The following is a 23132-nucleotide window of genomic DNA, read 5'->3' as shown; positions in this document are numbered from 1 at the left end:
ATAAAAAGGTTTTTTTCTCCACTGGGAAGATACTTGGAAGACGGCACAATTCTGTGTTTGATGACACGTTGTTTAATTATGCAGCCCAGTAAAGTGAGGACACTCTTTAGTTACTGGATAATCCTCTTTATGGATTCAAGTGTCATGTTTTCACTTTCACGTATATGAAACATACAACTAAATCTTTTTAACGGGTAAAAACGATTTAAACACTCAACTTGCTATTTTGGGTTCCAGTTCCACAAATCCACAATACTGTATTATTGTTTGTATATTATTCTCTGGCTGAATATTTTTTTCCAATTGCATACCTGTCAACCTGTACGTTTTTGCCATGCAAAGTACGTTTATTATGCATTTTAAGACGTGTATGACGTACATGAAAATCTGTATGGAAAAACGCAAATTTGTCAATTATGGGTACCATCTGGTATACACCGGTATTCACCGACTATCACGAACTGGCAAATCAATCAAGCCAAACGAGTTTGAGGCCGTAGCCTCTATCTCGGTATCGTTTTTTTCGTTGCAAACGAAGCGAGCGTTTGATGCTACTGTGCGCATGCGTCTGCCCCCTCGGATTTCATGTGGTAGTTGTGTAGTGAAAGGAAGTCCGTCTCTTTTTAGAGAACCGGCTTTTTCGGCTCAACTCTTCCAAGAGAGCCGGCTCTCAAACGGCTCACTTGCTTTGATGCATTATATTACGAATTATTATGTTGTATAAAGAAGTTAAGAAAAAAAGGAAGTACAGTATAAAAGAAGAAAATGAAAAAAGTCAGGTTTTTGGTTATCCCTTTAATCAGTATATTGCCAACAATAATTTAATGCAGAATATGAATAATAATTTGAATAAGAAAATGTATTATTCTACTTAGTATCTATCTATCTATCTATCTATCTAATTATATTTGCATGTATTTTTTCCTTCTACAGTGAACGTCCAAGTTACTTTATTTCAGATTTTTTTTTTATAATAAACCTCATTCATAATACACCTGACCCGTTGTAGCGAGCCGATGCAGCCGCAGCCAATGTCGTGCAACTCAGTGTCTCACAACAAAATGTTTATTTTTATATATACATATATATATATATATATATATATATATATATAAAATATCATCTCATCTCATTAGCTGCACCGCTTATCCTCAGTAGGGTTGCGGGGGTGCTGGAGCCCATCCCAGCAATCATCGGGCAGTGGGCAGGGGACACCCTAAACTGGTTGCCAGCCAATCGCAGGGCACACAGGGACAGACAACTCGCCCGCTCATTCACCCCTAGGGACAATTTGGACCGGCCAATCCACCTGAAATGCATGTCTTTGGAATGTGGGAGGAAACCGGAGTGACCGGAGAAAACCCACGCAAGCACGGGGAGAACATACAAACTCCGCACAGTAAGTCCGGTAGCTGGATTTGAACCCACAGAGGAGGTTCCCAAGACCTTAGAACTGTGCCGCACACGCGTTAACCACATATATATATATATATATATATATATATATATATATATATATGTAACGGGTGTAATAACAACTTTAGTTTTATTGAAATTCCTGCTGAAATATGTGTATAGTTTTTGGTAAGCATCCAACAGAGTCCAACAGTGCCACCTGCTGGTATGGGGTAGAGTTTGTTTTGGCTTTTGACTTGTCACCGGAAGGCGGGGTTTTGTTGGCAGTCTACAGAGCGAGCTGCCAACGGTAAGACACATCTTTTGGTGTTCCACAAAAAAAGTTAATTTTAAACATTATAACCACAGCTGACAAATCTCTCAACATGCACAGTAATGTGATTGATGTTGTCAAGCTGTTTGGATTTATTTTCGTTTTGTTTCTGTTGTGCTAAAATGTTAATTCCCCTTATAGAGATCAAAGAGATCAAAGCCAACAGAGAAGCTAATGTTGTGACTCATTTCATCTGCAGGTAAATTGTATCCGTTTTTATACTCATTATTGTTATTATTTCTATTTTCTCATATATATAAAAAGGATGATGTTGGTTAAAATTCAGACTGAAGAAAAATATGTTGAATTCATTGTAAACGTTAAAAAAAACACTATACGATCTCTTGTTAAAAGTATCTTGTTACTGGATGTAAAAATGTATTGTGATATTCTAAAATGTATTTTATGTAAATTGAAAAGAAAGCTCTTTGATATGCTTTGGGCAGTCTACAGAGCGAGCTGCCAATGAGTTCAAAGAGATCAAAGCCTGCAGAGAAGCTAATGTTGAGAATCATTTCATTTGCAGAAACTGTAATAAAAACCTCATCATCCAGTCCAGCGTGAATGTGGATCTTTGGTGGGACAGGTACATCGCGGTTACATATATATATATATATATATATGTCTTTGTATATATATATATTTAACAGGCACCCATCCATCTCCCCAGAGTGGAGTAACAACTCGTCCGACAAGGACTTGTCTGGGCGCAGCCTTAGATTGGGTTGGCTCAACGACCACTGTGCTGCCCGCTGATGCCCCGGCCAACTCAGGTAACTTGCCCCAAATAACGTACTCGGTCCGTGGATTCAGCGTCACGCAACTCTTGATCTTTACTGTCCCTACCTTGTCTGGAATGCAATCACCTCTCCATCTCTCTGTGTTGGAAAGCATTGACAGGAATTGACTGTGGTTATCGGACAGACCGTTGTCAGGAGTGGAAACTAATCTCCAATAGCCATCAGTACTTTTCAATTGAGTCAAAATATATTTGATGGCATTGCTGCCAAGGATCATCTGTTCTGTCTGGCCTGGCACCACCATTACTGGTATTATCATTTGGCACCCGTAAACTGTGACGTGAATGTCGTACATATCTCTGGGAGAAACTTGGTGTCCACCGCAGCCTACAATGACATAATCATCGGCCGTGTAACTCATCATATCAGGGAATTGCTGCAGGAGGTACTTAGCTGTGTCCTCACTTACTGTACAAGCCATCGACCCGCTGTCCAACAGCGCTCTGAAAGTGGGGCCTTCTTGCACAAGTACAGGTGTGTAAAACATTTCGTCAGTCTCCGCTATTCTCTGAAACCCCTGAAAGATCAGCTTCTTCGATGGAGGTATCTTGTTGCTATACAACTCATAAATTGATTTATTGTCTTGCATGTCAGGCTTCACATTAGTGGTGGGAGGTATACTCAGTTGATCTGCACTGTTCTCCCCTAAGCGCAGATCAGTTAGTTTCCCTGAGGCAGCGGGACAACTTTCGTCACTGGACAATCACGTCGAGAATGCCCTGGGGCATGGCAGTGAAAGCAAAGGTTTTTGTCTCGGCAATGAGAGAGAGCACTGTGTTCGACTTCTTTGCAAATGATACATGGCTTGGCAGTGAAACCATTTATTCTGGCTCCAGGTCGCCTGGTTGGAGCTCCCCCTCTCTCTTGAAACTGGTTCGAGGTAACACGTATCAGAACTTTCTCCAACATACTAATAACGTCCGTTAGAGAGACATACTGTGGGCTCGAAGTCTGAGGTGGCTCGTGCACGAGGGTTGGACCATGGTTCACCTCAGCTTTGTGTACGGCAATTTCCGCTCTATTCGCAGGTTGTTGTAGGGAATCTGCTTTGTAGCTCTTCTCAGCGTGGTATTCATTCAGCACCTCTAGTACCTCACATGCTGACCACTTTTCGATGGTTTTTGATCTGTAAGTGAGTGCCAGTTCCTTGCATGGGCAGTTCCTAATAAATATGCGAGTAACCTCTATTTCAGGGTTGTCAAATGTTTTGCCCTGCTCTCTCAAGCACTCAGAGGCAAGGTCAGCTGCTCTGTTTAGTCTCAGCCAGTAGTCATAGGGGTCTTCCTGGTCTTTGGGCAAATACTGATGAAAAAGAGGACACGAAAACTGGTACAGTATTACAAGGAACAAACTGAAGTGCATGTCAGTTCTAAAACTCTCCCAAACGGAGTGTGAAAAGAAAGGAGGCGAGCAAACTCCTAACTAAGCACAGACTCAAAGATGCCTGTTACATCTCTGAAATATCAAACATTGTTCCTGTAGTTGTAAGTGCTCACATAGGCACAATTCTTGTTTCTTACTCAAGCTTTGTTACTCAAACTGAAAGTGCATCTCTACTGAACTTAAACTAGGAACTTGCAGATATTGCGGACAGATGATTGTCACCTACCACATGGTCATTCATCTGACAAATAAGACGACTAGGAGGCCTGATGGACTGGCGGACCCTAAGACCATAACGGTTAGGTTGAGCACAAATAACCTGAGCTTGAAGGTCTGGGGCAGTCAAGTCTAAACAGTCAGTATCAGGGGAGTCTGCGTCCAGATGGTCAGTGTTCAATGGGGTCTCGTCTGGGAGACCCATACCCAAAGGGATCATGTTTTCAGAGCACTGTGATGGGCTTTCCGTATTGTCACTTGAAGTATGGTCAACATCTTGTTCGGGGATGTGCTGACTTCCTCGGCTGGATGTATCAACACTGCGAGAGTCGGACTGGGCATCAGATCTGCTGTCTAGTGAGTTATCCTCTACCTCTGGATGAACTTGCTCTTCACCTGCCTGTATCACCCAGTTTACTGTACGGACATCACTGTCTTCAACCGCGTCAGGTAAATCAGGGCATACATCACTTCCATGCATAGCAGCGTCAGACTCTGAGTGTTCAGATTCGCTGGCCAGATCATCCTCACAGGGCAAGAAGCTAACAGAGAGCAGCAAATTCCTGTGAACTACCTTCTCTTTGCCCGTCAGACAATCCTTGACTCTGTAGACATTGAGATCAGGCTTGACTGATATGACTTCATACGGGGTTGACTCCCACTTGTCTGCAACTTTGCGTTTCCCCGGGACACCTCTGTTGGCGATCAACACCCGGTCTCCCACGACGAGAGGTGATCCTTTGGCCCTACGGTTGTACAGCTTGGCATGACGAGTCTGTTCTCTGAGAGTATTCCTCTGTACAATCTGAGCAGCTTCATGTAGATCTTTCTTCAGATGGCGTACAAAGTCAGAGTAGCTGACAACAGCATCATTGGTATTAGCATGTTGAAACATGACATCGACAGGGAGACGAGGGATCCTACCAAACACTAGGTAAAACGGTGCAAACCCTGTTGTCTCATGCTCTGTGCAGTTATAGCAGAATGTGAGCTGCTGCAGCATTTGTGGCCACTTTGCTTTGGGCTGAGGGGGAAGGGTTCTGATCATATCTCCCAATGTTCGGTTGAATCGTTCTGCGATGCCATTTCCCATGGGGTGGTACGGAGTGGTATGGGATTTCTGCACCCCTGCCATCTCTAGAAGCTCTTTGATCAGTTTGCTCTCAAAATTAGCTCCCTGATCAGAGTGGATACGCCGTGGGAAACCATAGACAAGGAAGAAATCCTGCCACAGACGGCGAGCAACTTGTTTGGCGGTTTGATTTCTGCAAGGGAAGGCGTGCGCCATCTTGGAGAAATGATCAGTTACGACCAGGACATCTACAGACTTGTTCTCTTGCTCAGCAGTCCAAAAGTCTATACAGACCAACTCCATAGGCTCAGAGGTGACTATGTTCTTGAGTGGTGCACGGTTGTGTGGTTCCGGTGTTTTCCCTACTACACAGCGCTGACAGGATTTGACATAATTCACAACATCACGTTCCATGCCATTCCAGAAGAATCGTTGCCGCACCAGAGACAAAGTACGGTTCTGGCCTTGGTGACCTGCTGAGTCATGTAAACCTTGAAGGACTTTCTGTTTCAATGAATCAGGCACCACAAACTGGAAGATTTTCTTGGCCATGTGAGGATCTTTCCTTATTTTGTAGAGCATGCCATTCTGTATGGTGAGTCGGCTCCAATGCTTCAGTAGTTTCATCACACTAGGCGACTCGACAGCTCTCTCACGCCTGGTAGGTCTCTTGTGTCTATGCACAAAGTACATGGTCCTGCTTATTGTGTTGTCCTGTTCTTGTAAACCAACAAGCTGACTCTGTGGGAGTGCCGTTGACTGATCTCCCTTCTGCAGAAGATTGAAGTTGGCGTCTGTTCCCATCACTTGACCCACGCCACCAGTGGACTGAGCACTGAAGACAGCAGCAACCTCTTCTGATGTCACAGAACCATTGGAGCCTGATGGAATTGCCCTTTTTACTGACTCGTCTGATGTCCCAGCACTCTCGTCTACAACAGCGTGACAATTGTTGGATACTCTGAACACCTCTTGCACAGTACTGTTGTTCACCCTGTTGACTTGGTCCAAGAGCGAAGTATAGGGCTCGGTAACAAGGCGATGACCCACACATGACCGTTGTGACTCATCCATTTGCAGGTAAATTGTACCCATTTTTATACTCATTATTGTTTTTATTCCTATTTTTTCATATACATTAAAAAAGGATGATGTTGGTTAAAATTCAGAGTAAAGAAAAACATGTTGAATTCATTGTAAACGTTAAAAATCCACTATACGATCTCTTGTTAAAAGTATCTTGTTAAAATGCAAAGATTTATAAATGTATTGTGATATTCTAAAATGTATTTTCTGTAAAGTGAAAAGACAGCTCTTTGATATGCTTTGTTGTCAGTTTAACCAGAGTACTACAAAGAGATCAAAGAGATCAAACCCAGCAGAAAAAAGCTAATGTTGTGACTCATCCATTTGCAGAACTGTAATAATAAAAACCTCATCATCCAGTCCAGCGTGAATGTGGATCTTTGGTGGGACACGTACAACGCGGTTACATTGGTGCCGTGACCCGTGACTTCTATCAAACTCGCCGAACCGAGGACTGTCCTACCTGCCACATGAGCTCACAGTATTTGAAATTTTAGTTACATGAGCGATATTGTTTAGCTCATTACAGTGCAGTGTCACAGTGATACGAAGGCTGCTGATTTATTTTGTGATTTTGACTTATTTACATTTTTTTCTGTTAATCTTTGAAACATGTTTAATCAGAGCAATGTGTTAGCTCCACAATTTGACACACCTATTCACTTTGGCAGGGGCAGGGGCATGTTTACCCCCATCCCCTCTGATAATAGTTCTACCCCAGGTGGTGCGACACATAGAGTAGAGGCAAGTTCCAGTGTGAGCACCCATAATGCAGCTGACCAACATGCTAGCCTACCTTCACCTCAGGTCAGACCCACATCTACGCCAAATTCCGCGAGTGAAATTTCTGAGGGTTTAGCTGATCACATGACAAATATTATTCAGGAGATAGGACATAAATTGGCTGATAGCATATTCTCAAATATACAGTCACATAATATAGTAGCTCCTAACGCTGCTGCCACACAAGATGAAGCAAACAGATTGAGTCAGGTGGTAACGCAGAGAAAGGTTAAGGAACCGCCGTCATTTATTGGGGATGGCTCAGACTTAATAACAATACATGAGTGGGAAGATCTAATGAGGACATTTATAAAAAGGAGTGATGTGAAACTTGAAGAGCAAGCAGAGGAAATCCTTATACATTTGAGAGGAAAAGCTAAAGATGTAGTTAGGTTTAGCATTAGAAACAGTAATATAGACGTCTATACCCGCCCTGACATGATTTATAGTCTTCTCAGGAAATACTTTAGCTGTACCAAGTACTCTGCTGTCCCTTTAGCTGACTTTTATTCAACTTTGCCCAAAGACCAGGAAGACCCCTATGACTACTGGCTGAGACTAAACAGAGCACCTGACCTTGCCTCTGAGTGCTTATATATATATATATATATATATGTATATCAGGGTTGGGTAGGTTTACTTTTACTGGATTACTTTAAAATACTTTTGGATTACTCCAATACCAAATATGCTAATAAAAGACAAAAGAAACTAAATATGAATAAAATTACTAAATTTTGTGCAGGCTTGGGGAGTAATGGAATACATGGAACGGCAAAAATGATGTTGGCAGGCTCATTGTGTTTATTTTCATTTTGTTTCTGTCGCATTTTATGTTAGTTTTGCCGGAGATCAAAGAGATCAAAGCCAGGAGAGAAAGCTTACCACGTGTTGTGATTCATAATTGTATTCATATTTAGTTTATTTTGTCTTTTATTAGCATATTTGGTATTGGAGTAATCCAGAAGTAATTGAAAGTAATCCAGTTAAAGTAACCCTACCCAACCCTGTATGTATGTTACAATATATATGATATAACAAAACACATGTGCAATATAACATGTTAAACTACATAAATAAACACGTTTGAAAAAAAATATGGTATAAGATTATTTCGTATTTTGTAAGGGAAAATACGACAGTTTGTATGGAGCCGTGGAGGTTGACAGGTATGCAATTGTTATTTTATGTTAAACATTTAACCCGCATGTTGTACTGTTGACTCTGTGTTGTTTAAAGAAATAACATAAAAACGTCGAAATTATATTTGATTTAACTTAAAATATCATGTTTTTTTCGTGATTTAGTTCCAAAAGTTTTTTTAAATAAATATGTTTCCATTCATATTCCATTTATGTTTCAATGTTTATACATTTTTATAATTATCATTACAGAAAAACTTTATGAATCAGTCCCCTCATTTAATAAGCAGTATTAGACAACCTAATATCCACGTGTTTTAATTTTAGATTTAAAGCACATTTTAGAGGAAGAGGCTTTGAAGGGTGCTGCGTTTACAGACATATTGTAAATGTGTTTAGTTATACAGCCCTGTGAAGTGAGGATACTGTTTACTCACTGGATAATCCTCTTCAGCAAACAAACCTTAATGTTTACATTTTTACGTTAATAAAAGTAGAACAAAACCTTTCAACAAGTAAGAACAGGGGTGTGCTTCAACACGCAGTTGATATGCTTGTTATTTCCGGTGCTGGTGAAGGCCCCATCGGCGTGTGTTGCGCTTGGGGAAAAGGACTGGGCTTCACTGATTACCCGTACGGTGAGACATGTTTAGCCAATTCAAATTACTACTTTTGCTAAACAAGTCATCGTCTTTTCTTAATCTGCTCCCCTATGTGAAAGTTCGCTTTTTCAAAGAATATGAAGGGTTTTGAAACAAGTCAAAGAACAACATTAACTTCTAGCGTGAACAGGTTTCTTGCTGCTCGTGTCTCCCTTAATCAGCTGTTCGAACTTGCAAGGAGCGAAATGCATGGGCAAAATTGTTAGGATGTAATTTCTCTTATTTTCTTGGTTTTGATTACGCTCAGTTTCCCCATATTTTTCCTCAGCCCCTGTTTCAAATGGAGCTAGAGGACCAGTGGTGGAATGGACAGCTGGCTAAAGATATTCACCAGTCGCTGCGAAGTAATGTGAGTCACCTAAACGGTCTTTAAGTGTTTCCTTGCATTTGCCTTTTGTTTTGCTTGTCAAAGTTCCACACGGTAGTGTTGTTGTCAATATTGCTAGTAGGATCCAATGCATTGTATTTGGATTTAGTTGTTGCTTAGGCATTAAAATTAAATGAACATCTCTTTTTTCATGTGCGTTCACATTAAAAGTGGCGTCACATAAATCAACATTGAAACGTATAACACTTGAGTGTTCTCCAATTGGTGTAATACCTTTGAATCCATTTCAAGAGCTACTTGAGATTTAAAAACATTCATACCTCAGTGACGTGCAGTCAGGGGAGCCAAGTGTGGCAAAGCTTCACCTGTCATCATGGACTTAAAATGCATTCAAATGTGTACATGTATTCAGTGTTAAATTTCTTCCTCATTTAACTTTGCCAATTTGGGATTGTCTTTATCAAAATTGCAGAATTTCCCACATTATATTTTGAATATTGGATAACAGTGGACCGGGGGGGCAGGTAAGTCAGTTGTTGTTTGCAGGTGACACAGCGCTTGTGGCTGATTCTGAGGAAACATTGAGAAGGTTGGTAATTGAGTTTGGAAGAGTGTGTGATGGGCGTAAGTTATGTGTGAATGTTGGGAAGAGTAAGGTGACGCAGTGTTCACGTGATGGAGTGGGCATGGCGTCAGAAATAAGGTTGGATGGACAGGTGCTGGAAGAAGTTGAAAGCTTTGGGTACTAGGGTTGTGATGTGGCTGCAGTTGGTGGAATGGAGTGTGAGGTATTGCACAAAGTGAATCAATGAAGCAAGGTTTTGGGTGCTCTGAGGAGAGTGATTAGCAACAAGAGTATGAGTATGGATGTTAAGAGGGGACTGTATGAGATTGTTATTGTCCCGACGGTGTTGTATGGTGCAGAGACTTGGAGCCTGAACGCATATTTGAGAGGGAAATTTAATGTTTTTGAGATGAAATGTTTGAGGAATATGTTAGGAGTGACAAATTTGGATAGATTGAGAAATGAAATTGTGAGAGACAGAACTGGAGTAGTCGTGGAACTGAGCAAGCGTGTGGATAAGAAAGTACTCGGTTGGTTTGGACACATGGAGAGGATGGATGAGGACCGAATGTTTAAGAGGATCTACAGAGCAGAAGTAAATGGAAGGAGACCAAGAGGAAGGCTGAGATTGACGGTTGTGTGTGTTGTGTCACCCTGACCCGAGGGACAGGGCTGCTTTCTTGTGTCCTGTCTCATCTGGAGGGATGAAAGCATGACAGACTTAATTGCCGAGGTGCTTAACTTGTTTGGGTGTTTGGGCATTTAGGTTGGGTATGGTCCCCCCCAATTTTTTTTTATTTTTTTCAAATTATGTGTTTGTCTTGCTGTCGGTCACCCTCTCCAGGGATATGACCAGGGCAGATAGATAGATACATTGAATATTATTAATACAATAGTACGTAACATAACACTGGGCTGAGCGTCTGAAGATGCGGAATGAGGCACACAATTCTCTTGCCTCGTGGCATACGTCAATATTGAGTTGGGGGAGCTCCGTCCTGCTTTATTCCTGGACCCTGGCTATTTCAGCTGAAAATGAAAATCTCCATTCTGATCCCTGAATGTAGGTAAATTTATTTGTAAATCTGACTTCCCCGCCAGATAGATACCTCACTGCATGACAGGTTGGATTTTTTTTTGTGAGTTTCCGGCTCTTCTCCGTTCTCCGTGCAAGTTCAAAATCTATTGATGTCTTCTCTCCTAATTTTGAGTGTGTACTAAACTATCAACTTAACGCAAAACCTGTATGAGCATACTGATGTTACGAAGTGTCTCTGAACTGCCTCACAATGTTTTAATTTGTTTGCTTTCTTAATTGTTATCTGAATGACTCACAATAAGTAAACGGGTCCTTGTCCTTTTCAGCTGCAACAGTGTGATCAAACTGTTCTGAGAACATTTGCATGCATTTTTAAAGACTCTATGTGACAAATGAACGTGACTTATGATTTGCATAATTGCATAATCTAATGAGCCTGTGTCAAGAGAATTCACAAAATACGCTCAGAATGAATACAGAGTAAGGGTCAAACTAGTACCACAGTTCCATTCTCGAATTCTAAATGTTGTCATTCAGGAGCTCAAGCTACCCGCCTTCAAAGGCCAGTCCCCTCAACTCAACCTGAGGCGATACTTTGCAGACCTGATAGCCATCATCAGCAACCACCTCCGGTTGTGTCCCACAGCAAGGCACCTTGCCGTCTACCTGTTGGACCTCTTCATGGACCGCTATGATGTCACTGTGCAGCAGCTTCACATGGTCTCGCTCTCATGTCTCCTTTTAGCCAGTAAGTGTAGAATGAAACTGTTCCAACATATACTTCTTTCCGCTCAGCATTTGGCAGTAATGTGCTATTTTTCTCGTTGCAGGTAAATTTGAGGAACGGGAGGACAGGGTTCCAAAATTGGATACTCTGAACAGTCTAAGGTGCATGAGCTCTATGAACATAATTTTGACCAAGCAGGCTCTACTGCACATGGAGCTGTTCCTGCTTGAATCCTTCCAGTGGAACCTGTACCTGCCCACAGCAGCTCATTTCATAGACTACTACCTCTCTATCGCTGTTCATGAGGGAGATCTTCATGATGGCTGGCCTGTTACGTGTCTAAAGAAAACAAAACTCTACATGGCCAAATATGCTGATTACTTCCTAGAAGTCTCCCTGCAAGGTAATAACATTTTTTGATAAAGATAAGTCTCATAGCCTAATACATTTCATCTTATCTGAGCAAATATAAGCGGCACATTTTACCTAAAATAAAAAAAAAAGCTGAGTAGCTTCATGATTTTGTTTAATAGTGTTTTTTTAACCTGAAAATGCTATTTTTATTACTTTTGTAGTCTTCAACTTGTTGTTGCATTACCTAGTCCTTTCTAAACATTGTACGGAATATACCACCTTTTCCAAACAGATCAGATTAGCACAGTCCAAAATTATTATTGGGGATACCAACTTTCGCGAAAAATATTACAGGTACTTTTCGATCAATGACCGGGATCTGTTCAGACCAACTAGTCGTAAATACATTGGCGCAATCTGGTAACGCGATGGTATCTAACAACAGAGTGTAGCCTTCGATTGTTGTGCCCTTCGATTGTTGTGCCGGCTGGTTGAAAAAAAAAAATGTTGTACACATTGCCAGGCTGCTACAAGCTGTGGTGTCAGACAGTTAATTAAAAAAATGAGTATCTGCTGGAAAACATGAGCATCTACTGGCCGTGATCTCAAGTCAAGTAAGATGTTACCAGTATCTATCTGGCTCTTCCTCAGTTGGCAGCATTGTAGCAAGAGTTAAGCTCCTTAATTTGAAAAGATTTATTAATAACGAGATTCAGTGTGAAATATAAATACTTTGCAATAACTAGCCTTCGTTTGTGGGAATATTGGTAGGAACCAATGTGCACGTGTTAGGAGTTGACCAGGGACATTTAAAGTAACGCCCATTCTTCGAGACAGTATGTTGTGAGATGCCAATGAGCTTGGATGTATGATTAAAGCAGCATGAAAATATACTCTCTTTTTATGAGTCTTAGTCATATAGACAATGTACTAAACATTGTTACATGGTGTCAGAAGTCCCAAGTCCCATCACCATGATTCTGAAACCGGAGAGAAGACTTTTCCACAAAGCATAACCGACAGTTTGACAAGTGAGTGCTGACATGTGAGTCCCCACACCACAACTTGGAAGCCGGAGAGAAGATGTTTCCTCAAGGCATAATTAGACGTTTTGACAAATGCTGGCATGGAGCTAAGTGGCTAACTAATTAGAAGTTAAAAACTGTAATAGTAGGGGTATGCTCATAACAACCGAAACAAGCTGGAATAGACTTAATTCTGATATAGGCTTAATTGAGATTGATCCTGAATATTTTTCTGCCATGAAAAATAAAAATAAAACAGATTAAGATGATGAAAGGTAAAGACGGATTCTCTTTTTCCCAAAAAATCCACCTAAGAATATTTTGACTTATCACTCTTTGCAAGTTGGCCAAACTGGATTCACAGATTCAAGAGGTTTCGAGTTGCTGCTGGAATTGACCAAAAGGTGATGCGTATCAAACCAATTCAAGTTTATACAATCCATCCATCCATCCATTGCCTGCACGCTCATCCTCACAAGGGTTGCGGGGCTGCTGGAGCTCATCCAGCCATCTTTGGGCAGTGGGCAGGGGACACCCTCAAGTGGTTTCCAGCCAGTTGCAGTTTATACCATGGGTGATAAAGCTTGTGATATTCTAAGCATATTGGAGCTAAGTGATGAAGACAAACCGAAATATAAGCCAATCAAAGAGGCTTTTGATATTTATTTTGTTTGTGAGCAGAATGTTATTGATGGACTGTTCAAATTCAACAAAAGGAGCCATAAGCCAGGTGAATCGACTATATCATTCAACGTTGCAGTTTATAAACTGGCAAAACACTGTAACAATGATGCAATGCAAGACGAAATAATCAGAGACAGGTTGGTGGTTTGCATAAAACACCAGGGACTGTCTAATAGCCTGAAGATGGACATTGAATTAACACTGGCAAAAACTGTCTTAAAAATAAGACGACATAAAATAAAGAAATAGCAGATTCTGAGTCACTAAATAAAGCTAATTTGGACATAGTGGAAAGTAAGAAATAATTCTAGAAACACAATGAAGGCCCCCCACTCAAGGGATCAAGGGAACATGAAAGAGCGCCAAGACAACAAATAGCCTGTGGATGGTTGTGGCAAAGCGCTGTCCCACTGATTGTGCTGCAATGCAGTGCAGTGCCAAAAGGGCCACAAAAAGAGTCATGATTAAGGGCTATACAAATAAAAATGACTTGACCTTACACTTTGCAGCCCTCTTCAAAACAAAGCTGAGCAGTGTACAGAAGAGCCAAGAAGAGGAGGCTGATAATATTCTCATTGGAAGTGTGTCAGCCAGTGGCCAATCGCAAACATGGCAAAAGACTCAACAGCCAACAAATCACTTTTAAGTTGGACACAGGAGCGGATGTGACAGCCATTCCAGCTGAAGTTTACTCAAAGAATAAGCATGGTCCTCTCACTACTGCAACAAAAATACTGCCAAAGTTCTTCGGACGAAAGGTCAGTTAAATAGCACAATAAAATAAGAAGGGCAAGTAACTGAACAGCCAGTATTTGTTGTCTTTAGCCACCCCACTCCATTCATACCTTCCATGAGGCACTAATTTCGACACTGCTGCCGTCCAGACAATGGCAACTGGTAGGAACTGATCTGTTTCAGTGGAAATCGCCTTAGTACCTGGTGATAGTGAACCAATTCCTGTGCTACATAAAGGTAGCAAACTTCACATCCTCTACATCAGCCTCAGTAATTGAGAAGCTCAAGGCTATTTTCGCACGCTACGGTATCTCCGAAGTCCTGGTCACTGACTGTGGTCATCAGTTTTGGTCATTAGACCTTGCAAACTTCGCCAGAGTATGACTTCAAACATGTGACTAGCAACCTCAGCTATTCTTAGAGGAATTCAGAAGCTGTGGGGACACTCAAATCTCTCCTGAGGAAGGGAGAAATTCCACTCTACCCCCCATGGCTTACAGGGCCACACCTTTGGTGCAAGGCACCTCTCCTGCACAAATTCTTCTGGGTCAAAACATCATAACACCCCTGCACGTCAATTTAGAACCGAGGTGGCCTGACCTGCAAGCTTTCAGGGAGAAAGTTTAAAATTAAAGGAGAAGAAAACGTCCTGTTTAACAAAAGACACCGCACACAGCAGAGACAGGAGCTGCGGCCAGGACAGAAAGTCTAGGTAAAAAACACAGCGCAACCTGGGGTCATTACAAGGCCAGCTCAGAAACCAAGGTCCTACAACATCAAAATGCCCTCACGAAGTCTTAGGAGAAACGGTAGAGGACTGAACTTTGGGACAGTATTGTTCTTTCAGGCAGACAAAAGCTGCTCTCTCCAACCGCTTTTGCTTCCAATCTCCCTCTCTTTCCCTCCCCATCCTCCTCCATCTGCAATGCAAGGATGATGACTTCAGCTGACTCCACACATGATCAGTACCTAATACAAATACACCCTTTGCAATGTCAGAAAATGATCATACAATGTCAAAACATGTGAAGTGAATGCTGTTTTATTTCAATTACATTAACTTAATTTTCTGGCAGATACTGGGTGAATGTGGGTTGGTGGGGCGCTACCTCACATATCCTCGCATATCAAAGGTCGCTGTGACAACTTACCCCCAGGGGGCCGGCCAGACCGAAGTAGTTAACTAGGACGTCAAAGTAACTGCAGAACAGGACCAAATCCTTGCCTGCATGCAACCAAAAAGGTTTTGACCCAGTCCCAGCTCAAAAAGCAACCAGAGAACCTTGCTGGCCAGTGCCCAAGCCTGATCGAGAAGGCCAGCAACCTCAAAGAAGCCCCCAACCACCCACAGTCAAAGACTGTTTCAAAGCACTGCATTCCGTGGTCCTCGTACAGACCAGGTCCCCAGCGTTGATTGTCCCTCAACGCTCGACCGCCAATGACATTCAGACTGAGCCTTTACAAACCATAACCACAATCCATCTAATGGTATTAGGTATTGATATTAATGTGACGTTAAGGGGGAATTCTATCCAATTACAATAATGAAATAATCAAGCCATTTTTGTTTTCTTTTTAAATGGTGCCACATTCCAACTTTGATCTTTTTCTTTTATTATTCTCTCTTTGTCTGTGGGGTGTTTTTTCAGTAGATTATTAGTAAAAAGAAAACTCCATAAATCCGAGATGGTGTGTCTTGATTAAAGTATAGTGAATTATCAAAAATGATAAAAAGTTATTCACTTAAAATTGCTATGTAGCTGATCCTCCAAATTATGAGACTGAAACGTTTTTTTTTTTATTCTGTTTACCCGATATAATTGTCTGAATAACAAATGTGGTGCTCCAAAAAGACTAGACGAGTTTTGAAAATAATATATTTCGCTCTTTATTTTAATTAATCAATAGTTTTATTTGTCCAAATAATTTATTCACCCCCTATTAATGCTACAAAATGGATCCCATGTTAGAGTCATTCCATAGTATCTTACTTTGACCCGATAAGGGCCCAATATCGGAAGACTAGTGAGAATGGAAGAGCCGGAGATTATGGGAGTTTTCGACCGCTAAAAGTTACTAGCACAAAATAAAGTTTCCTGCTATAATGCTAGTCAGTTTGGGGAAATTCCCTTGTACAGAAAAAAAACGCTCATTCCCAAGAACCAGCATTAATGGAGTTAAATCTGAATCCATCACTTTATTTGTCGTCGTAGAGAGATTTGTTCTCAGGCTCCGGATGTTGGCAACGTATGGCCCACGTGCTGATCTCAAGGCCGCAGTGCTAGGACCTTAGTTTGGCCTTTTGGCTGAGAGTAAGTGTCCTGGCTCCTAGGCTTTGTAGCGTATTATGAACTGACCGATAACGGATAATGGATAATGAATAACGAAGATAGATCAATAACCCTTAAAAACCCCAAAACCCCCCCTGCACTGACACGCTAAGCGACCGTTGTGCGAGACAAACGAGCCGAGCAGGAAAAAAGACTACTGCTATTCCTCAGCCAATTCTTTTTACATGGACCGGTGACGCTTGACCAGATCATGCCTCTTTGGGTGTGGTGATACCTGATACCAGCAGTATAGGATGACAGTGTTCAAAATTGCTAAACTTAAAAAGCCAAAGCAGTGTGAAATTTGCGTAATGTTCCGTACTTGAGTATGTCCCTCCAATCGACATAACTACGTAAGATGAGAACATTATTTTATCAATACAATGCATTCCATTGGATGTTTTAATTACATTAAAAACTCCATGTTATCAGATGTCATTATGTTACATGGCGAATTGGTACGTCCGGGAACTGGGACGCAGTCATTCCATCCATTCCAATGTTCCAATGAGTTATTTGAACTGGGCAACTGTAACTGTTCAGTTTTTGATTATGGAAAAGAAAGCAAAAAATAGGAAAAAGAGAAATCTGGTAGTTATTTTTGTGCAAGCCTTATTAGCTCTTCATAAATTATTTGCTTATTGTTAAACATGTACAATACCATTCCTCTTTCATCCACTCGAATGTCTTCTTCATTTTTTGGGACATTTGTTCTTTTCCCAGATCATCTGTTTTTATGTTTTGTTCCGTCCCTGGTGGCTGCTGCATGCGTGGCTACCTCACGCCTCATCCTGCATGTATCCCCTACATGGCCACCCCGAATGCAGCAACTCACAAGCTATACATGGGAGAACCTGGTCCCATGTGCTGAGAAGCTCCTTACGTGCGTACAAATGAATAGAAACATGCATCAAACATGCAGGATGCAGTTGTAAAGCAAATGTATATTGCAATATAATATTGTAATTAAATTGTGTTCCTTATTTTTCTTCTAGTGCACATGACAGTGACGTCAAAGAGGCCAGCAAGCAGAAAGGCCAGCAGCAGGGTCAGACAGTTTACCACGGTCTGAGCCAGGCAGCGACTGTGGCCCAATACCTTCACAGGCCCAGCATGCAGTATACCCAGCAAGCTGTGCAGCCAGCTGTAACATCAAATCACATGCCTGCCACCTATCTTGCCCACACTGCCACAATGCAGGTCTCAAATGCCCAACCTCAGGGCAGTACCCAACCCATCAGTGCAGCATTAGAGCCAAAGTCTAACCTTACTAACAGGGCTTACCAAGTTGGTATGCACTATACTTGTGCCCCAATCTATGACAGGTGATGGACATTTGAGATTTAATAGGGGGAAAAAGACGACCGAAAAGTGTTACATTAGTAGAAAAAAGCATGTTTTTAATTTAAGAAGACTGGATGGGACAGTTGCAACACTTTGGACCCTAAAGTTTAAGCGATGTGCAATATACATGCTTTGTAATATTTTTCTGTGGAGAGCCAGTATTGGAATTTTTGTTCAATTCATAACTTATATAAGTACTGTACTGGTACTACAAGTGTCTGATTTGTGCTGCTGTATTACTAGTGTTACTATCATTTTTTGCAACAAGCAAAAATTGTATATATTTGAAACAAACTACCTTATAAGTATTCATCAAGAAGTGGCGTTGACCTGTGTTGTTAGTGACTTAAGTTTAAGCCGTTAACAGCACAAGAGTAATGCCCATTGTAGTAAATTATTTTTTTGTGTGGACAGAGTGGTCTTTTCCTTACGTTCACAGATTGTTTTTTGTTTACATAACTGTGAACTGTGTTGGGAACTAGTTTATATGTGGAAATTATTACTCTTGTGTGGACGGATAATTTCAGTGCTCTGCACGAATGCTCATTTTAAATAAATGCACATTTCTGTTCAACTTATTTTCTTCTCAATTTGGCTATTCTGTGCTTTTTTTTAAATTACTGTACCATAATACTATCCCAAAGAGCCTTGTCTAGCATATGAACAGCTCCCGTCATGTCTGCCAGTTTTAATGAGACTTCAACAATTTGCGATAAGCTTTCAACTTGTCAGTCAAGTCATGTCACATTTATTTTATAATAATAATAATAATTAATTTCCTTGTATTGTCATTCTGTGTAACAATGTACACAGAACGAAAAGCCCTTAATCACAAAATGTCTCAAATGACTGCACAAGTTAAGATTACCCCATCCCCTGATCTTAAACCAGCATGCCTTTTTGTTGTTTCCGTTCTTATCGCTTTGATTTTGATTGCTGTGATATTTGATTAAATAGTATTCCTTTAAAGAAAAAAAAAATACAATGATGGTTGTTGCTGAATATTAAAGTAAACGTAGAATTCATTTTCTTGGACAAATACCATAAAGGGAGGATGATAACTTAGTTTTATGGTTACTCTTATAATTTGGTTGCTTAAGATGTGAGGCAATAATCAATTATAAAAGAAAGAAAGAAAAAAGATTCAGAAATGATCACTTAATCATGTGCTGCCATCAGCGACGACAGATGTGACTTAACCTATAACAAAACCTGTGAGTCTGCTGTTCCGACCTGAGAAAGAGATCAGTTAAAAAACTAAAGGTGACACGGAAGTTGGGAGGATATGTCAGAGTGACATTATTTGCTGAGGTCATGACTGAGGTACTCCTGGGCCTCATCAAGAGCCTTGCACGTGAAAGAATAATGGTTAAGACACTCAAATTACATCCAGGTTTTGAAACTTTGTGACCTTGGGTGAACAGTGTAATCTAAAAAAAATAGAAAATTGAGAAACACAACTACTTTTCAATATTGAAACAAAGGGAATATCACAATGGTTTAATCTAGCTTATGTATGGCTTGATAGCAGTATTGATAACCAGATTGACTGTTAACTACTTTGTCAAAATAAGTTCTCGTTCTGAAACTCCTTAACAGAGTAGTAAAGGAAGGATGGCATTAGAAAGTGGCAGCTCCAGCTCTGCCTGTTGGGAGAAAGGTCATGCCGTTATTACCGTGGGATGTGATTGAGAAACTGCAGTGACTGGCTGAGGTCCTGTATGAGAAGTTGAATCAGATATCAATCACATCCTTCAAACTGGATACTAAATGTCATATGTCAAGCTTTTGTTTGCAAACAGAGCAATGGCCAGGCATGGCTAAGCATGGGGAGGCTTTAACAAAAATTAAAGAAGCATGCAGCACAAACTGCAAAAACTAATTACCAAAAAAAGGAAAAAAACTAAAAAAAAAAAAAAAGTTTTCCTGCTGGAAAAACTGAACTTCTTTTTGTTATTTCCAAATCTGTCCTGTCTGCCTTTTTTTTTCTCATTGAGATTTTTTGAAGCTGTTATATATTATTTTTTGATGACCTATCAATGAAGGACAAAAACGTGCTTCCGACATTTGCAAAATATACTTTTAGGTCATCTGACTTACAAGCTCTGTGGTGCAACGGCTGGTGCACAAAGCCAAGGGCATTATAGCCCCCCCTAACTATGTCCTTTAAGCCAGTTTTGACCAATTGACCTCTGAGAGGCACTATCTTGCTCCACAAAGGAAAACATTGAAATACAAATTATTTTATTATTTCTGCCATAGGGCTATTAAATGGTTGCTATAATGTATAGTGTCCCCAACAGTTGGTCTGTTCTCTGACCAAATGTTTTTGTTAAGCTAGCAAACAGAACTGCCCCTTTGTGTAAAGTATCCAAAAATCAGCATTTCATTTAAAAGTGCCCTATAGAATTTGTTACTTTTTTACTTAGTGCCATCATCTCTTGGTTTGTGTCATCATTGTAACCTCAGTCAGCTTGTTCATGGTGCGAGTGCAAGTACGTGCATTTCTTAGAGAAGCTCAATAAGTTATTCTTTTTCCTTCTGTTTAGGAGGTTGGGCTGGTGTAGGTCATTCGTAAGCTATGAATTGAAGTGTGTTTTAAGCCTGGATTTAAACAGTTCCACTGAGGTTTCATATCGTTGCCTGATTTTTTTTCGCAGGATTAACAGAAAATATGTAATTCATAATTTGCTATAAACGGGTGAAGTAATACTTGTCCGGTGCACCTCATAAGTGATTGTTTTTTTTTTTTTTTTACAATACTGTTTTTGGAGGTGCGCCTTTTAATCCGGTGCACTTTTTAGTGTCGGAATAAGGTAATCTGTTGAAATGAATTGTATGCACAGACATCGTCAACATGCGACATAGGTCATTCATAAGCTATGGAATATAAATTCAGTTTAAACAGTTCCACTAAGGTTGCAGATCACATTTTTTAAAAATAGTTGAAAAGATGTTCAAGAAGGCCCAAACCATGATGCTGCCACCACCATGTTTGACTGTGGAGATGGTGTGCTGAGGGGTATGAGCTGTGCTGCTTTTACGCCAAACATAACGTCTTGCATTGATGCCTAAAAGTTCAATTTTGGTCTCATCCGACCAGAGCACCTTCTTCCACATGTTTGGTGTGTCTCCCAGGTGGCTTATGGCAAACTTTAAACTACCTTTTTTATGGATATCTTTAATAAATGGCTTCGTTCTTGGCACTCTTCCATAAAGGCTAGATTTGTGCAAGACACTATATATATATATATATATATATATATATATATATATATACACGGTCTATTCTGTTCAGCCCTTTAGAACTTATTGTGATTAAGGGCTATACAAATAAACATGACCTGATGTGACTTGACTTGTTGTATTTGGTAGCACTGGTAATGGTCAGGCAGTATTTATGGCCTGGCATATATTGCATTTCAGAAAATACTGCAGATTAAACATATGCAAAGTCAAGGCTTGAGGTTTTCTACAGCAAGGCACCAACCTTTTATGTTAAAAAAGCAGTAAATGTTATCGTGCTCATTTTTTTTCCAGAATATGAGAAAACAACCAAACAACCTATTTGTGTTTAAAACCGAAAATGGCTATCGAATACGATTGTTGGAACCACCTTATTGCCAGGCAATGAGATCCTAAAAGGGTAAATAAAGCATATCAAACTGTCCCATTTGACTTTCAGAAACACATGAGCAGTACAAGCTAAGATCAGTTTTAGATTAAAATAAATTCACAAAGACATATGGGGATTTTTGCTTTGTCCACACCAAGGGGTGTAATTTTGTCATGGATGTAGGGGACAGTTCTCCACCAAAATTGTTATTTTGTCCTCATAAATATCATGTGATCACTTAATTCATTCAATGCCAGACGTTAATCTCAAATGGGAAGTGCGGTTGGCAGCCACTTTTTGCCATTTTGACTAATTGTTGAAGGTTTAAAGAAAATGTACTTTTGTGAATAGACATATGACATAAAAAAGGAATACTTGAACCCTCATATTTCATTAGAAAAAGTGTATTTCTAGCTTTTACTAAACAACATTTGACTTTTCTTAAGTTCCTTAAAAATACTCGTTTCCAAGAAAACGTATGTAAATAACGTCTTTTTGTGAAAGGATGCATTTCAAGTAGAACTTTCACTTCTGTGGGTTTTTTTTTTGCATTTGTAATACTTCCAATATCTAAACAATGCTTTCCATAAAAGCAAGGGCATTTTGCTTGCAAAATATCATCTTATGGCAAGAACACTGAACTTATGCATAAACAATGCATGAACTTTGCAAGAACTTTTCAGCACCGGATGTTTCTGGTGATTTGATCACACGATTTTGGACACTCATCGAACGGCGTCACACTCTCAGGCGCTGGATAGAGAAAGCAACACAAGATGGGTGCTTCTCAACGTGTGGACAAAGATCTGATCAAAGCCATTCCTGCCATCTAGTAGTTATTTATCATACTGAAATTATTCCCAGGTGCTCGATACTTACTGATCATCAGTGCCGAAGCCTTTAGCATAGTTTTTTTAATAAAACAAAAAAAAAACATATTTGTTTTACATTTTGACACTCAGGGACCATACTTCTGAAAAAGTATGTACATGTTATGGCAGTCAATGAGTTAAAAAGGCGTTATGTCCCCTCAACTGTCTAGACCACTCCTCCACCCTTGGCCCATCGTCCACACTTGATTTTTTTATCCTTTTTTACCACGTCTAGAAAAAATATAAATTAATACGTGTTCAGCACCACGGTCAGCTCTATTTATTGTCAACTCCCCCATCTTTCAAGCCACGCTTAATTAAACCTAAACCATTATTAACCAAAACCATTAAACGAATGGAAAACATAGAGCTAAAACAGTATATTATTGTCTGATGTATGAATCGCTTCTAAAAATACATACCATAAAAAACAAAACTTATTAAAGTGTCGTATGTACGCTTTATGTACAAGGGGCAAATTGATGTTTCACTTCAATGGCTTTAATATTTTCAAAATTCAAACAAAGACACGCAAAATAAAACAAATTATCGCGTCAAAGGTTAAAAAAAGCGTCCATTCACGTCTTTTTTTCCCCTTTATTCGTCGCTCCTTTAAACTATGCACTGATTGGCTCGCTGT

General features: G+C 40.3%; 1 protein-coding gene across 1 annotated transcript; it reads left to right on the top strand.

Annotated features, from left to right (window-relative positions):
* Positions 1 to 8861: 8861 nt before the first annotated feature.
* ccnj (cyclin J) lies at positions 8862 to 18582 on the top strand. Its single transcript, XM_088351874.1, is given in 7 exon segments — positions 8862 to 9074; positions 9142 to 9222; positions 11343 to 11553; positions 11636 to 11935; positions 17384 to 17543; positions 17656 to 17867; positions 17870 to 18582. Coding segments are annotated over 7 exon segments (1032 nt in total). The 5' UTR covers positions 8862 to 9062; the 3' UTR covers positions 17926 to 18582.
* The last annotated feature ends 4550 nt before the right edge of the window (positions 18583 to 23132 follow it).

The sequence above is a fragment of the Urocampus carinirostris genome, chromosome 13 (genome assembly GCF_059441175.1).
Source record: "Urocampus carinirostris isolate Australia breed hairy pipefish chromosome 13, RoL_Ucar_1.0, whole genome shotgun sequence".
Classification (NCBI taxonomy): Eukaryota; Metazoa; Chordata; class Actinopteri; order Syngnathiformes; family Syngnathidae; genus Urocampus; species Urocampus carinirostris.
This window is presented reverse-complemented; position numbering and strand designations above follow the sequence as displayed.